Source organism: Phaethon lepturus, unplaced genomic scaffold (assembly GCF_000687285.1).
Source record: "Phaethon lepturus isolate BGI_N335 unplaced genomic scaffold, ASM68728v1 scaffold54120, whole genome shotgun sequence".
NCBI classification, from domain to species: Eukaryota; Metazoa; Chordata; class Aves; order Phaethontiformes; family Phaethontidae; genus Phaethon; species Phaethon lepturus.
In genome coordinates this window covers 550-16,146 of record NW_010512232.1, presented here as the reverse complement: position 1 = coordinate 16,146, position 15,597 = coordinate 550, and the positions used below count along the sequence as shown (strand labels likewise).

The following is a 15,597-nucleotide window of genomic DNA, read 5'->3' as shown; positions in this document are numbered from 1 at the left end:
TGCTCGCAGCTGCATGGCCACCTCATGGCTTGGTTCAGCTCACTGATTTGTCTGAGAACTGCTCTTCTTTCTTCTTTTCTTGGTACAGGGAAGGGCTGCACAAATGCTGGCTTTGGTAAAATGGAAAGGAAGGTCAGGACAACCTCTCTCTGCTGCCCTGCAGTTACAGGGTGATTTAAACCACCTGTGGAAACACACCTCAGCAAAGTTGTCATTCACGTGCCCAAGCCCACCCAGAAACTCCAGCATGGTAGAGGGGCTTGAACCCAGCTTCTGGGTGAGTGACCCATAACCTGTGGCCCTTCCTTGGTCCTCTGTTGGCTGAGACCCGCCCCACATGCTGCCGGGACAGCGGTGTTACGTGCCTCTGCCAGTCCCGTGGCCACCTCTGGACCATGCCTTCATCTGCAATCTCTTCTGAAATCAAGGGGCAGCTTGATCCCACCAGAACGGCTCATCACACGCCTCATCAGCACGCTGCCGCCAGCACCACCGCTGGTGGAAAACCACCGGCTCTACCGTGCCGGGCCGCCGTTGAAAGGGGCTCCGGGAGGAAGAAGCCATCTGCTTCCTTTAACCTACAACGAGGAGAAGCACTTCAAAGAGAAGGAGCAGGAGATTAACGATCTCTTTGAAACATAGGTGCAAACGCCCAGCGTGGCCCCGATCAACTAGCAGCAAGCGCCATGACACACATCCACCGCTGTCGGGGAAGAGGAGGGGAGCACGCGCTGCAGAGGTCCCGGCAGGCAGCGGCGGGGGTTAAAGGACATCACCACAGCGGCGGGAAAGTTTCCAGAGGTAAAACTTCGGGGCTTTTCAGGCTGGTTCATCCCCCTGGGGTGCACTCGGGTGCGCGGGGCGGCCCTGGCGCGGAGGGTCGCGGGCGCACGGGCACACAAACGCTGGGAGGCACAGGCTGCGGTTAAGGGCCGGTGCTCCGACTCCCTGCTCATCACAGGAAAGGGTTTATCTGATGGCCTAGTTTCAGCTCAAATTTTCCACCTTTTAATCAGGTTCCTGGCTCTGCGCTTGTCCGCTCGGAACGGGAAGGAAGGGGATGCCTCAGGGGCGCTGGGGCAGGAATAACGCTCTAGAAACGTGCCTGGGGCAGGGGGTTTCGCTGCCCCAGAGCTTTCCCAGGTGGCAGATCCCGGGGCAGCCAGAAGGATTATGCTCAGCCACGCAGCGTTATTTTCTGGCGGGGCAAGAGTGCGTCCGTGCTTTTCAGCCTGACCAAGCCAGGGTGCGTGGAACAACCGTGCTGGAAATAAAAAATCTTCTGCGAAATGGAAAATGTGCGGAGGAGCAGCTATTTTTGAAAGGGACGGCACCTGCTGCTGCCGCAGTGTCAGTCACATCATCAGTCCGCGAGGGACTTCTGCAGGCTGACAGCCGACAGCCAGAAGAAACAGCTTCAGCAGACTAGCGAGAAGAAAATGGGAGCTTTTGGGTACCGAGAGGTAGGTGTTTTCAAATAAAGAGAAGACGGTTGTCCTGTGCTGCCCTGGGCATGAGGCGGATGGGGGGAAGCAGTTCCGTGGTGTCTTTTCCAACGTGCTGGAAAGGGGGGTGAGATGCGGATAACTCCCCAGGAGACAGAGCGCTGCAAGCAAATGCCCGCCCAGCCACTTCTCCCCCGTCCCCAGCCCAGCCCATCCTCACTGCCCAACCTCTACTGAGGTTTTCCTGCTTCTAAAAATATTCAGCCTCTAATTAAAACACCCATCTCGTTTGCCAGGGAAAACGTATCCGGCCACAGAGCTGAGCTGGTCCTGGAGACAGCCCGAGCTTGCAGCTAACCCTCCTGGCCGGCTTTCCTGGCATGGGCGGCTGCGATGATGTCTGAAACCAGCGTTTAGTCCGTCATGCCGAGTTACCAAGCTGACAGCAGCTTTAGGAAGCTGGCACGAGGGCCTCCTCAAATTTTCCAAGCCTGAAGCCACTGTGTGCTGTTTCCTCCTCCTGAGGACATCAGTGCTGTGCTTCAGGTGTCTGAGTCCCGTGGTCGAGAGGGACGCACGTGTGGGCAAGGTGGAGGCTCACGCTGCCCATGGAGGCTTGCATGCTTCTTCCCATGCCGAGGGCTTCGGAAAGGCTATTTAAATAACGAAAATCACTAGCAGAATGAGAGGAAGGTAAGGCAAAGGGGCAAAGGAGTACTGGGAGGGACAAGGTCCAGCACAGCGCTGGAGCATCCTGTGAGCGGGGCATTCACAGGGAAGTGGGAGAAGCCAGCTTCAGACCTGTTGCTCCCAGGACAGTGTCCATCCCCGGGCAGACTGGGACAGCAGGACACCCTCCACCGCTGTTGTCCCAGGGCAGGAGGGATCTCATCCAGAAGGAGCCCCAGAAGAAGCATGGTGGTGTAGCCTAATGTTCACAGCATGCAGTGGTGGACACCAGAGGAGCAGTCACCTCTAAGGGTTGGGGATGGTTTTTCCTCTACAGTCCATAACAGTGCTGGGGACAGGATCTGGGCTCTCCTGGAGATGTCTACCCCCAGGTTATGGTCTAACCAAACCTTGCAGTCCTGGAGGACAGGGCGGTTTGGAAAGGCAGATGGAGAACCAACAACCTCTCTCAGGCAGCCTACAGCTCTGCCTGCCCGGATGGAAGATGCAGTTGTTCCTTCAGGCTTGGGAGGTCCGGGAATGCTGCAGCTTCCCAGAGGCAGTTCCCTCACTGGGCCTTTTCTTGCATCACTTTTATACACAAGACCAAGGAGTGCTTAAAATTAAATGTGCTATTTAAGAGCAGGCAAAACCCTCCTGAGATGTTTCTGTTTACTCTTTAGTTGCAATGGCTCTGCATGCTCTTAGCCCTCCACGCAGCAGCCCCAGCTCCTCGGAGAGCAGTGCTGGGGCTGGATCACGTGTATCTCACTGCCGAAAGCTCTGTGGTCTGGCAGCGTGTGGTTTGCCGTGCCGTGGCATCGCTCTCGCGCACGTTTGCTTCCTCCTGCCCCCATGTTCTTGTGAAACAGCTTGTTGGCTTTCCCCACACCACCCGCTCTGCAAATCCAGCCTGCCAACCCTAGCAGACCGTGTCCCAGCTTGGCCAAATCCACGAAGAGATCTCCACCATCGCTGACAAGTTTTGGAGCAGATTCTGGAGCAGGAAATTTGCTCCAGATACTCTTATGCTGCTTCACTGCCACGTGTCCATAATTTCCTCTGAGTCAGCCAGAGAAGCTCTCAAGCCTTTCTGCCAGTGAGGAGCCCAGCGAGCCGAACACGGTGGGCTAAATCCTGCCCCCAGTTTGGAGATGCAACACCCGTGAGGCCGGTGGGGCTGAGCAGAGCAAGGAGAGCAGCCGTGTTGCACTTCGGATCCGGCGACAGCTTTTGCCCTCCCAGCACTAAGGCAATAAATCCGGGGGATCTGTGTTTATTCTCTTCCAAATCACTTTATTATACTGTGGGTAATCACAAAGCCTTACAATGCTGCAGAGGTTCTTTAAAAAAAAACAAACTAACACAGCGACGATATTTGCCAGCTTTTGCTAAGACTTGTTTCGCTAGCAGCTAGCATGAGATTACACAAAGAAATCGTGCAGTCTTCAATTGGATTGTCACATTGGGTTTTAAACTTACCACAGTGGCACAAAGACAGTAACTTTGACAGTATGTGATCCCCAAAACTTTTCGTCTACGTACAGGCTTATAAAATCAAACAAGTTTTTAAAAAATTACTTTTTCTGCCAGCAGAAAAGAATTCTCTTAAAAAGGCAAGATCCACTAAAAAACATCTCCTCCCTCCCAAACCGCCCCCATCTCGCACCGCAGTTGGTCGCTGTTCCCTTCCAGATCCCTGCCTGCAGGCAGTCCCATTGCCTTTTTAAGAAAATCAGTGTTTCTTGTGACTGTGAAGGCTGGTCGAGCATTGCAAAGGCTCAGTAGAGGGGGAAAACCCCCAGCACTGAAGGAAACGGTTAAAATCCCACCCTAAGACCCGCGATTGAAAAGGAGATGGATGAAAACGCGAGAGAGGGGTTTCAGTATCCAAAGTGAGGTGTTGACTCTGGCTTTTATGGGCTCAGTGGGTCTCAACCATTCCCGGAGATGGCTGCTTTGGGCAATAGGGTTTCCATTTGCTAAGACCTTTGGGAGTGTGAGGATGAAGCCTGGGCTCCTCCCCGCACTCCCACGGAGGGTTGTGGGTTGGGTTTATACCTGCATCACCTTTGCACGGTCCTCCCTAAACCAACCTCAGACACTGAAGATTGCCCTGACGCAAGGCTGGGTCTGGAGACCAAGCTGCAGACCAGCCCGAGCAGGACCCCCGTTCACAACATTCCTTCCCAGCCCCAGGACAGCACGTGCCAGATGTGGACCCGACCTCAGCAGACACCTCCATTGCAGGAGCTCCTATAAGTAAGTTGGAGGCTTCACACATGGCATCAAGATGCCTTCTCCTAGCCTGGAGAAGAAGGGGGACGAGAGGGGCTCCCCTTTGCTTTGCCAGCATTTCAGCAATGGAGGAAAAAATGAGTAAACCTCTGAGGACCAAGCTTTTTATCAGATTTCGGTTGGCAGCCAAGGAGCTGTGTGAGAGAAAGAAAAGCCACAAGTCTGGGAAAAAATTCCAAGATCTTTCCCCCGATAGGCAAAGCACTGCAGGGTCACAGGCGTCAGTGTTAATTCTTCCGCTGGCACGTTCTGGAGAGTGTTTTGGCGCTGGAAGTTGCCTCACACAAGCCCAGCTGAGCCACAGATGTTGTGTTCGGATGGGGGATGTCAGCATGGAAACAGCTTAGTCACGTCCTCTGGGTCTGCAGCTCGGTTTGATAAGGTCGTCAAGACAAGAATCGTCATCGAGGTTTTCTTACAAGCTTCCACAGAAAGGGAGGAGGGATTTTTTTTTTTTTTTTTGAGCTAGGCTATATGATCTCTTCACTTCGCCACTCAGTTAATTTGCTTAATTCGAGGCTGGTTCCTGTGTGAGACGCGGCTGTTGGCGGGCGCCTCTTCTTCCCTCGCTCTGCCGCACATCATCTCTGAGCAATAGCTCGCTAGGGTTAGAAAGACGGGAGGTTGCCGAGATTGGACCTGGAATAATTCGATGAGAAAAGGATCGAGATGGGAATATAGGGAGAAAATTGTAGGAAAAGTTCTCGACTTACTCAATGTTCGTTGCACACCTATGCAAATAACTCGTAAAAAGCAGCACATTAGGAACACCCTGTATTCAGGTTTGTCTGGAAATGTTTCTTCAAGACTGAAAGTGCATGACAGGGAACAGGGTGCTGCTAATGAAGGCAACATCCAGAAGGCACTTCTTGGGGATAATAGTTAAAAAAAGGATGATGCACAGGTTTGTAAGCAAGCAGCTACAGAGTTGGTATGTTTTGGTGTGTGCTGTGGAGGGACGTAGCTTTGCTCCTACAAACACGTCTGGGGCACGAAGATTTACTCCAGACCAGCTGTTCTGCCCTGGGACCTGCAGAGGAGCTTGGTCCCCATGGTCCAGCATCACTGCTCTTGAGCTAACGGGCTGCATGCAGGACCTCAACGCGTTGGGTAAAATCTGGAGCCCGCAGATAATGTGGGCCAGGATTTGAGACTCTATAAAATCCACAAACAATCAAGTATTGGCATATACAAATGTATAAATTATCGACAGTTTTACAAAAGGCACACTGCAAGCCATCTCAGTCCAACACCTGTACAAATCCCACAGTTCTCCCTCCCTCCCTTCCCCACCCCTTCTCCCGAGCTTTCATCACGAAACGTAAGGCGCTGCTGCCACAGACCCATGGCTGTCATGGCAGCTGAGGACCTCTTTTTTGGTCAGCCCAATTTGTCGGTGGTACTGTCCTTCTTTGATGGTCTTAAGACACTGTATGTTCTTCCCCAGGGTGATGCTTTTGATGGAAGGCAGGTATTTCAGCACAGTCTTTGGCAAGGATGACACACTTGTCCCAGAGAGGTTGAGCTCTTGTAGGGAGTTCAGATCATAGATAACTTCAGCAGTCAGTGACTTCAGGTTGGGATTGCTGGATAAATCCAGAACTTGGAGGGCTGGTAGCTCCTTGAAGCTATAAGGAGATAACTCTCCAAAGCCACGCAGGCCACTGAGGGATAAATGAATCAAATCCTTCAGCCCCATGAAGTCTCCTTTCTCAATCTTGACTAGGGGGTTCCCATCAAGATTTAAATATCGGAGAGGAATCCCTTGAAGGTTCGGCACAGACGTTAGCCTGTTTCCAGAAAGATTTAAGTTCTGGATGTTGGGGATGCTCTTTTCACGGTACCTTGTAACTGTGCTGAGCATATTATTGGATAGATCCACATTCAGGGGTTTTCCTTGACCTTTTGAAGCGAAAATGTCCATTGCTATATCCAGTAGCTTGTTATTGCTCAAATCTATGTCACCCAAAGGAGAACTGGAGAAACAGTCCTCTGGAAGGACTTCCAGAGAGTTATGACTCAGATCCAAGGACTCCAGGTACCGAAGCCTGGAGAAGGTTGTGGAAGAAATCTTGACAATTTTATTGTAGCTCAGGTCGAGGCTCACCAAGGTGGTGTATCCAGGGCCAGTAAGCATTGATTCATTGATCATTTCCAGTTTGTTTGATGATAGATCCAAGTAGGAAGTATCCAGAGGGATTGGGACAGGAACGATGTGTGAGCCTATTCCACTGCAGTCCACCTTGGTCAAGCTAAAGCTGTCAAAGAGACCAAAGCTTTCCACTTCACAGTGGCAGCCGGGGAAGCAGGTTTTGGTGGCACCAAAACAAGGAAGGAGAAGCAGCAAATTGAACCAGGCTAGGAACTGCATTGTTGACCTGGAAAACAAGATGATAAGAAAATAGATTCAATTGCCATAGAAATTACTTTACTGAAGATCTGTAACAGTTTGAGTCATGCAGTCTTCTCTTCTGTCTTTCTAAAAGAATAGATTAAGTATAGCCTTAAATAGCATGCATGTCCCAAACATTTTGTCTCGCATGTTGTGAACCCCACTGGGAAATTAATGGAGAAAAAAAAAATGGGTTATTAGTCTTTGCAGATATAACCAAGTTAAGACACAACTGGAAATTCACTTTAAGAACAGTAGGCTGCCTTAAAGCAAGATCTGTGCAACATGCACGCTTTTGGCTGGACCATGCATGAGTCTAAATGACAGCTCAAACACTGAGTCATTTTATAGCCTGGCAAACTTCAGCACACAGACGTCTTCATGTCACGGTATCCATGTGAGATTTGGGACCGCCGGGTTCAAGACCCTTCTTTGGCAGGCTGGGGAAATCATTTAGGCTGTGTGCTCAGTGGGAGCCTTCGGTGTCCAAAACCCTTCTCAGGGAAAGAAAAACCAAAGCTTTATTCAAATTTCCTAGAGGTGACAGAGAGAAGGGCATCATCAGAACATCCTGCGGGATGAACAGCTTGAAAGGCCAGCTGCCTACTGCCCAAGCGTACAGTATGTCTCCCTGGCTTAGACTTGAGATGCAAATTTAGACGTGTTTAGGTAGGTAGGATCATTTCTTTATATCAGGTGGCTAAAACCAACCCTCCTCAGGCTGCTGGCTGGCAGGACAGACAACGGCCACTTGGCTCCTTGCCTGTTGGAGCAGAGGAACCAAGGACTGCTCAGTCTAACCCAGACTCTGCTGCGGTGGGCCCAGCGCCCTGCACAGGCATTGAGTGGAGAGAGACAATTTGTTTCATATAGAGCCCCTGGGGAGTCTTTACTAATTACATTAATATTCTCTCTGATTAATGATGCCAGCAAGCAAGGAGCTCTCTCTACCCCTCTGGTTTTAATCCTCCTCCAGCTGAGACATTTCTGTCCCTCCGTCCTTGCAGCCAAGGGAGGAAGAAAGCTGATCCGTGCCTCACCTGCTTTGCGGGACCTCTTTAGGTCGCATCCTAACAGCTCCTCTGCACAGCTGTGGGCAACAGCAGCCGCGTGATTTCAAGAGCCAGCCAAAAAAGCTTCAACTCTGCATCTTTGGAGAGGGTAAACTGGAGTGTGCCAACACCCTGCTGGTCAGCAGAGACGGCAAGGGCTGTCCTCATCGGTTCCCACTGCAGTCGTGGGTCACAACTCTTCGTGTCTTACAGGCAAAGTCTTGGGGAGCACAGCAACAGAAATTCCCACCAAACCAGGCAAGCGGATCCATCAGCGCCGCTCGTTGGCTACGCTGCTAGCGATAAACAGAGGCTCGCGTGCCAAGCGCTCCTTCAGCCAACAAACAAACAAAAAAATCCCCTTTAGACGAGTGTTCCCATCCCCACCTCAGCCCCCCTGGTCTCTGTTCTCACCTTTCCCACCGCTGTTTAAAAGCAATTTATTGACTTCCTTGCAGTATCATCTTTCCCACACACCCTTTGATCTGGCTGAGGCGCCTTCCCCACAGCCCTTGCACCTTCCCAGGACCATTTCCTAGAAGTTCATGCTTCCTTTCATCTTCCCTCACCCACCCCTTGGCAGCAGTTTCTCTCCCTTTCCAGTGTGGTCTTCCTGGCCCTGCGCTCTTCCCCAGGAGACCGATCGGGGACTACTTGCCAATGTGCAAAAGAAGTGCAAAGGGGAAAAAGCGTTGCAAAAATATTGTCCTGATCACTGATATGACTTGTCTGGCGGTAACTCCCAGACCTCCTGCAAATAGAGAGCAGAGACTGGGACTCTGGCCAAAGTGCCTGCAACCAAAGCATTGCTAAAGGCCAACACGCAAACCTCTGGAGTCCATTATTCTATAGAAACAATAGAAAATCAGTAAGACAAGCTCTAGTCCCAGCCCATCTCAACTGTTTCTTGAGAAAACACACATCTGTGCAGAGGGGACGCAGGGGATAGATCTCCTTTCTGGAGACGCATTTCCAGATATCCCTTTCCTAATGGCATCAAGGCAGATCCCCTCGCGTTCTGTGCAGACAGGATATAGCTTGCTCCCTTCTGCAGTCCCTCCTAATCTAAATAACTTTTTTTTTTTTTTCCCCATGAAGCTGCATTTGGAACACACTGAAATGTTTTATTACCAGGGGAAATTACAGCAGTGGGGAGTTCTTTGGAAACTAAAAAAGCATAACCTCAAATGTTAAATGTCTCACATACAGGGAAGTAAGTACCTGCTTTACTGTCAGCTCAGTCTACTGGTGTTTCTTCTCCCAAATCCCACCCAGGGGCTATTCCCACCTAATGTCTCAACAGGGAAAGCACCTCCTAAGTTCCCCTTCAAAAGCCCAGCTCAGTTCCTCACGGCATCCTGTTGGCTCTGGTAGGAGATGGATCAGATCCCAGCAGGTCCAAAGACACATCAGTGTGAGACATGGCTTTCTGAGCACTGCTAAGACCTTCATGGGCTCCTGCTAGGCCACCTGAAGAAAAGCAAAAGGGCCATCTTCAAAGTCCTAGTTTAACTGGGAACAGACTTTTTAGCAGGACCTGTAGCGATAGGACAAGGGGTAACGGTTTTAAACTAAAAGAGGGCAGATTCAGACTAGATCTAAGGAAGAAATTTTTGACACTGAGAGTGGTGAAACCCTGGCCCAGGTTGCCCAGAGAGGCGGTAGATGCCCCATCCCTGGGAACATCCCAGGTCAGGTTGGACGGGGCTCTGAGCAACCTGCTGTAGTTGGGGATGTCCCTGCTTAGCAGGGGGTGGGACTGGATGACCTTGAAAGGTGCCTCCCAACCCAAAGATTCTATGATTATGTGATTCTATGAGCTGAGAGGAGAATCAAAACCACTGCTGGGCTTCAATATGTGGCTGCTCAAACCCCTTTTGACATGGGAATTCCCTTCCCGATCAGCCTCAAAAATGAGCACCAGAAGTGGGCAGATATAGTGACTCCCACCGCAACACCCCATGGCTCCAGCCAGCAGCAAGGACAAAACATTACACAGCTGAAATGCCGTACACAAAGCTCAGCTTAGGCATTTGCCTCTTCCCTCCTCACTGCACTGCCCCAAGTTCTCCCTTACTGCCTCTGCAATTGTTTTGCAGATGAGATGCCATCCATTAGTACCAGTTTTTACTCCCTTACGGAGCAGCATAAAGCATTCGTAGCCTAACGAGCCGACTGGCCAATGGCTCTGATAAAAGATAGGAGAAATAAAGGTACTGGGCATCTTCCAGTTCACAAAAGAGACTCCTGAATTGCCAGATATTCAACGAAGAGCTTAGTCAGGTACAGGCATGCTTTATCAACGCACGGAGCAATCGATAGCACTCTTTGAAATGGGGAAAGAAACATGCCGCAGGCTTTTACTGTTCATCTGTGTACAGCGTGCACTCGAAACCACATCAAATTGCCTTTGGATTGCTGCCTACGAGCTGCTCTGTTGATAAAGGCAGGAAGCCAAGGTGTCCCCTCGTAAAAGGAAGATGAGCTCTCCTCCTGCGGTGCTGGGGAGATTCACCTGGAAGAAACAGCACAGACCAGAACCCACCATCACCATCACCTGGAATGGTAAGGGGAAAGGCACCGGGAGAAAGCAGCCTGCCCTCAGGCTGGTTCAGCCATGACCTCTTCATTTTTACAGCTGTTGTGGTGTGGAGACATCCCAGAGGCAAATTTTGGCCATCTGACAGCTCTGGGGGGTTGTTATACCCACTGATTTCAATATGAGCTGTGATGGGTGCAGCATCACCCCCCATGTTTCAGGTGCCCAGAGTGGCCGTAGGGCTCTGGTCTTTATATCTTGCTCATCCTTTCTGCATGGTAAATATCCTGAGGCAACCCCAAGGAGAGCCAGTGCTGGATAACAAAGCCAAGGTTGGACCAAGCTCCTAGCAGGGTGCTAGCCTTCTCCTCAAATCCCACATCTCTCCCTGAGCCTGCAGATGCCCCAATGCTTCCTCCCTGCTCTGCTCATCCCCTGCACCATTGCGTGGCAGGATCCAGGCAGAAACCTCACATTGAGATTTCTCTGCCAAAAAAACCCTTTAAAATCTGACTGCAGAGGAAACCCAGGTCTCAGCTGATGGTCGGGGCATGGGGTGGGGGAGAGGAAAACCTTCTTATGGTGATGTTGCAAATTCATGCTTCTCACCGCATTTGATTTCCTCCTCTTCCTTAAAGACTTTTCTCACTAGTCTTCCCTGATCCACAGCTGAGACTTTTCCACCTCGTTCCCACCCAAGGGAGATCTGCTAACAAGTCTCATCCTGGATGGAAGACCATTGCTTGGGGACTGATCCCGACTCGGGAGTGCAAAGGTGAAGAGGATGCTACCTAGGCTACCTCTGGTTGCCCTGGCAACCACCAAGCTGGAAATCCCTATAGCCAAAAATCAATGACTAATTAAAAAATAATAAAAGGGAGAGGTGTTTGAAAGTTCATTGTTTAATGGAGTCAGGAAACAGCCACCCCGTTCTTCACACTGCACCCTTCGGCCTCCCTCAACATGCCGCTTGGGAAAGCATCGGTTGAAATGCATCTGGAGCTGGGGCTGAAGACCCGAAGTCACCCAAACAAAGCTTAAGATACGTATGAAAGAAGTGCAGAAACCCCAGATTGTCTCTGTGGTGGGGGCAAAGAGAAAGAAATTGCTCCAGGAGGGGAGGAAACCCACCTAAGATCAGACCCATCCTTGGAGATGCCCCATCTCGCCTTTGTCGGTGGTGGAACATATGCCCAGTCTCCCCGGGGTACTGCTTCCCTCCCCAATCCCTGGCAGCTTCTTCCAAACCCAAATCTCACCCAGCAGCCAGGTGCACCCAGGATGAATCAGTTCAGCTCACTCATGCAACAAAACAACCCTAATCTTCCTTTTCCCCCTTGGGTGGGTCAATTCTCCAGCAAATCGGGTGGCCCAGCTGCAGGGCTACCAGCTCTGACACAGGAATGGAGAAAACAGGACCTGTCTTTTCAACAGCAGCCCACTCTTAGAGCAGATTGGGTATGACACGAACCCCCGTGTGTCTGAGACACGGTGGACTGATCCTGGTAATTCCCAGGTTTCTTGCCAATGTGCTGCTGGATTAATTCTGGATTAATGACGAATGCAGCAACCTTTAAAGGAAAGAGGCAAAAAGGAAGGGCTGGAGTCTGCCAATCCCAAACAGAGCTGCTGTTCTAGTGAGGGACGGAGGAGTTGGACTAGCAGCAATATTTCATCAGGAAGAAAATTTGGGGATTGTCTTCTGCCTCTTGCATCAGCCAAGTGAAAAAAAAGCACTTTACAGCAAGGCCCGCAAGGCCCACTTGGCCGCGTTTACTAATTGGGGGCAGGGGAAAAGGAACGCTGTTGGAAAGCGAAACAAGCTGCATAGGTTGTGACTGAGGCCATAAATCCTCCAGACTGGGGGAAAAAAAAGAAAAATAGTTGGCTCTTTCTCTGCTTAAATAGTTGGGAGGCTCCAAGAGGCAGCTGGGATGGTGACTCTGGCAGATCGCTCTGGAGCACTGGGATGCTCTTGAGTTGCTTCTCCAACAACAGAAGTGCTTCAGGGACCTTTTTTTTTTTTTCCTTCCATTAATTACTCTACAAAATAGGAATAATTATCGAATAAAGTGCCGCACTAGCAACAGCTACACTTTTCCAGCGTGGACTCTCCTGGGCTGAGTCCAAATGACGCCACGGACGCAGTCGCAGCCCCGTCTCCGGGTCCCACATGCTGATGTGAGCAGACAGCAAAGCTGCTTCAAACCAGCCTACAACCAGGGACCATGAATCCTTTAACTCGCCCGCAACACACCCCTCGCACGATAAAAAACCTGCTGCTGACAACGTTACTCTCTCTCTTTTTTTTGGTGTACGTGTGAAAATAAAGGTCATCCAGGCTTTTACTCTGCCTGCTTCCGACCCACTCCTCCCCACAGAAGGGATCCCAGCATGCACGCAGCAAAGAGCTGTGTTTACCCCTTCTATAAAGCTTATTAAAGCAATTAATTAGTGCTTCCTCACAAAGGAGTTTTGGGGTGAATGGGAACTGGGTTTCCTGACCCGTTTGTTATTTTTTGTCGTTTGCTGGTTTGGGGTACGCCTTACAGATACCAGTCCTGGTTCTATCCTCGGTGTTTGTGACTTCTTGGATTTAGGGAGAGGAGCTAATGAGAATCCAAGAAGTATCTGCTATTTAGGTTTGATCCTCCATTTGCTTAGATGGGTTTGGGGGAGTTCAGTGGAGTTACTCAAGGTGTCAGTGACAGCAGGATGAGAATTAGTCCCTTGGCTTTTCTAAATTCAGCTTGATGTCAGGGTGCCCTCCATCAGGAGCCATTGCACAAGTCACTTTGGGGTGATAAGTTATCATCACCCTTCACTTCACACTGATGGTTTCATCAGTGGGAAACGCAAAGCTGCATAGACAGCAGAGCCATCCCCAGTTACCCATCAGGTTATAAAGGAGGGGGTGTGCAGCCCAGTCTTCTCCTTCTCCTCACCCTATCTCCCCCCACCAGTGCATGCAAGCATTGGGGTGGGGGGAAATTCAGCCACTGGGACAGTGGCTTTAGCCTTTATGGCTCAATGTAAAGAGACACCAAGGATCTGAACAGGAACTAAAATCATTCTGCCAGTGCCTGAATACTTTTTGCTCCCTCTTTCAGCTCACTGGGGAAAATCAGAATTAAATGCAGGGAATTAGGAAAAAAAAAAAAAGAAAGAAAATATTTCTCTATTAATTCCTTTCTGCTCTAATGATTTCTAATAATAGATGTAAAAATACCTCCTTTTGCACTCAGTCAAGAGCCCCACCACCAAAGGGGAGTTGTTAGCAAGTACTTAAAGGGGACAAAGAAAGATGGGGACAGACATTTTAACGGGGCCTGTTGAGATAGGACAAGAGATAATGGTTTCAAACTAAAAGAGGGCAGATTTAGACTGGATCTAAGGAAGAAATTTTTCACAATGAGTGTGGTGAACCACTGGCCCAGGTTGCCCAGAGAGGTGGTCGATGCCCCATCCCTGGGAACATCCCAGGTCAGGCTGGACGGGGCTCTGAGCAACCTGCTCGAGTTGGGGATGTCCCTGCTCATGGCAGGGGGTTGGACTAGATGGCCTTGAAAGGTCCCTTCCCACCCAAAGATTCTATGGTTCTGTGATTCAAATTGTTAAGCATCAGAAACATTTCACAGCCCAAAAGGCAAAACCAAGCAGCCCCTCAACCCACCACACGGGCCGCTGAGAAGACATATGGGATGGATCGGGAGGGCACACAGCACCTCCGAACCCTCCAGCTTCACACTATGGGTTTGTTTTCAAACATGTGATGTCTCTTGCTCAGCTGAAACAGTCTTTGCTCTATTTTTTATTTAAAGTTAAAATATATGTATGTATCTCCTTTCTTTATAAAAGAAATGGAGAGCCCTATTAAAATAATCTTTGCTCCAACTGTTCGTGTCACAAATCCCATCTGCTTTGCAAGAAACCACGGGTAATTTATCATCCTTGTGTTTAAACAGCTAATTCCACTTGTGCAATCTCTGCCCCAGCATCCCTCATCCCCCCAAGGAGGAAATCAAGGTGCGGGGCGGTGTATTTTGGGCTCTGACAAAAGGAAACCTGTGCGGGCAGGTCTGCCAACCCATACGGCCAGTTCTTGCTGATTTACATCCACGGCTGAAATACGGAGAATTTCTGCCGCCCCGAGAGCTGTATGCCTCAAAAAGCCACGTCTTGGAAGCAAACAGCAGCCCAGCTCCCAGGAATTACACCTCGAGTGGGAAAAAGTCAGTGCCACCTCCAGCACGGGCAAATTAGGAATTAAATCACCGCAGCACCAGGGCTCTGCACAGAAATCCCCTTCCCTGCTCAAGCCCAGGAAGCTGTCAGGTTAATAGCGGTTTTATTCGGGGTGGGGGCAAGAGTCTCCCGTGGCTTTTGAAAGCAATTTTGCTCGCTTCGTGCCCGGAGGAGGCGTTCCCAAAAGGAAATGAGGGTTGCCAAGCCTCGGGAGCGCTGTGGGCAGGGGAAGGCAGGCGTCGGAGCGGCGTGGCACCTCCCGGCAGCACGGCGAGCATTGGCGGGGCTTGCCGGGAGCAGAGGGGTCGTGAGCTTCCCGGCCCCACCGTTGCCTCCTGCATCCCCCTTTGCAAAAGATCGGTTTAAAAATGATGGGTCACGGCTGCAGGACCGCTCAAACCGGGGGCGTGGGCAGCCCCACGGCCGTTCCCAGCAGCCCGGGACGCACGGGGTTCAAGCAAGGTGCCCGCAAGCCATGCAGGAGCTCAGGGCTTTCTTCTGCTCCAGCATCACCCCGGGGGTGCCCACCCCAAATCCTTCTACCCCAATGACCCCTGTTTCCCATCCTCCCCCCTCTGCTTTTTAACCGTGAGCATTTCCAGGAACAAGAGGTCTCTATCCCGGCACTCGCTGAGCATAACAGAGACCTCAGCTCAGCCGGGAACACAAATATTTTCTTAACTGCCCGAAACTCAGCTCGAACAGGATCTTTAACACAGACCCAGCGACACATCCCAGAACAGAAGGTCCCCCGTCACCTCCGGCGCCCAGGGGCTCGCTGTGGAGCACGGAAGGAGGCTGCGGGTACCCAGGCTTTAACCCAGTCACAGCAGTAATCCTCGGGAGGATTAAACCCTCCTTCTTCAGGGCTTCATCCCCCTTTGCAAAAGATCAATTTAAAAATGATGGATCACAGCTTCCTCTGCGACATCAGGGCTGCAAACGCCTCCCCCTCCT

The 15,597-nt window shown here is 50.8% G+C and overlaps 1 protein-coding gene across 1 annotated transcript; it reads right to left on the bottom strand.

The window, feature by feature from the left end:
• Window positions 1-5,338: 5,338 nt before the first annotated feature.
• TSKU (tsukushi, small leucine rich proteoglycan) lies at window positions 5,339-6,786 on the bottom strand. Its single transcript, XM_010286064.1, has one exon. The coding sequence runs from the start codon at window positions 6,781-6,783 to the stop codon at window positions 5,725-5,727; it is 1,059 nt and encodes a 352-aa protein (XP_010284366.1). The 5' UTR covers window positions 6,784-6,786; the 3' UTR covers window positions 5,339-5,724.
• Window positions 6,787-15,597: the final 8,811 nt, after the last annotated feature.

Bases quoted from the DNA above. Each gene is read 5' to 3' on its own strand.
- TSKU (XM_010286064.1), bottom strand. From the start codon at position 6,783: ATGCAGTTCCTAGCCTGGTTCAATTTGCTGCTTCTCCTTCCTTGTTTT.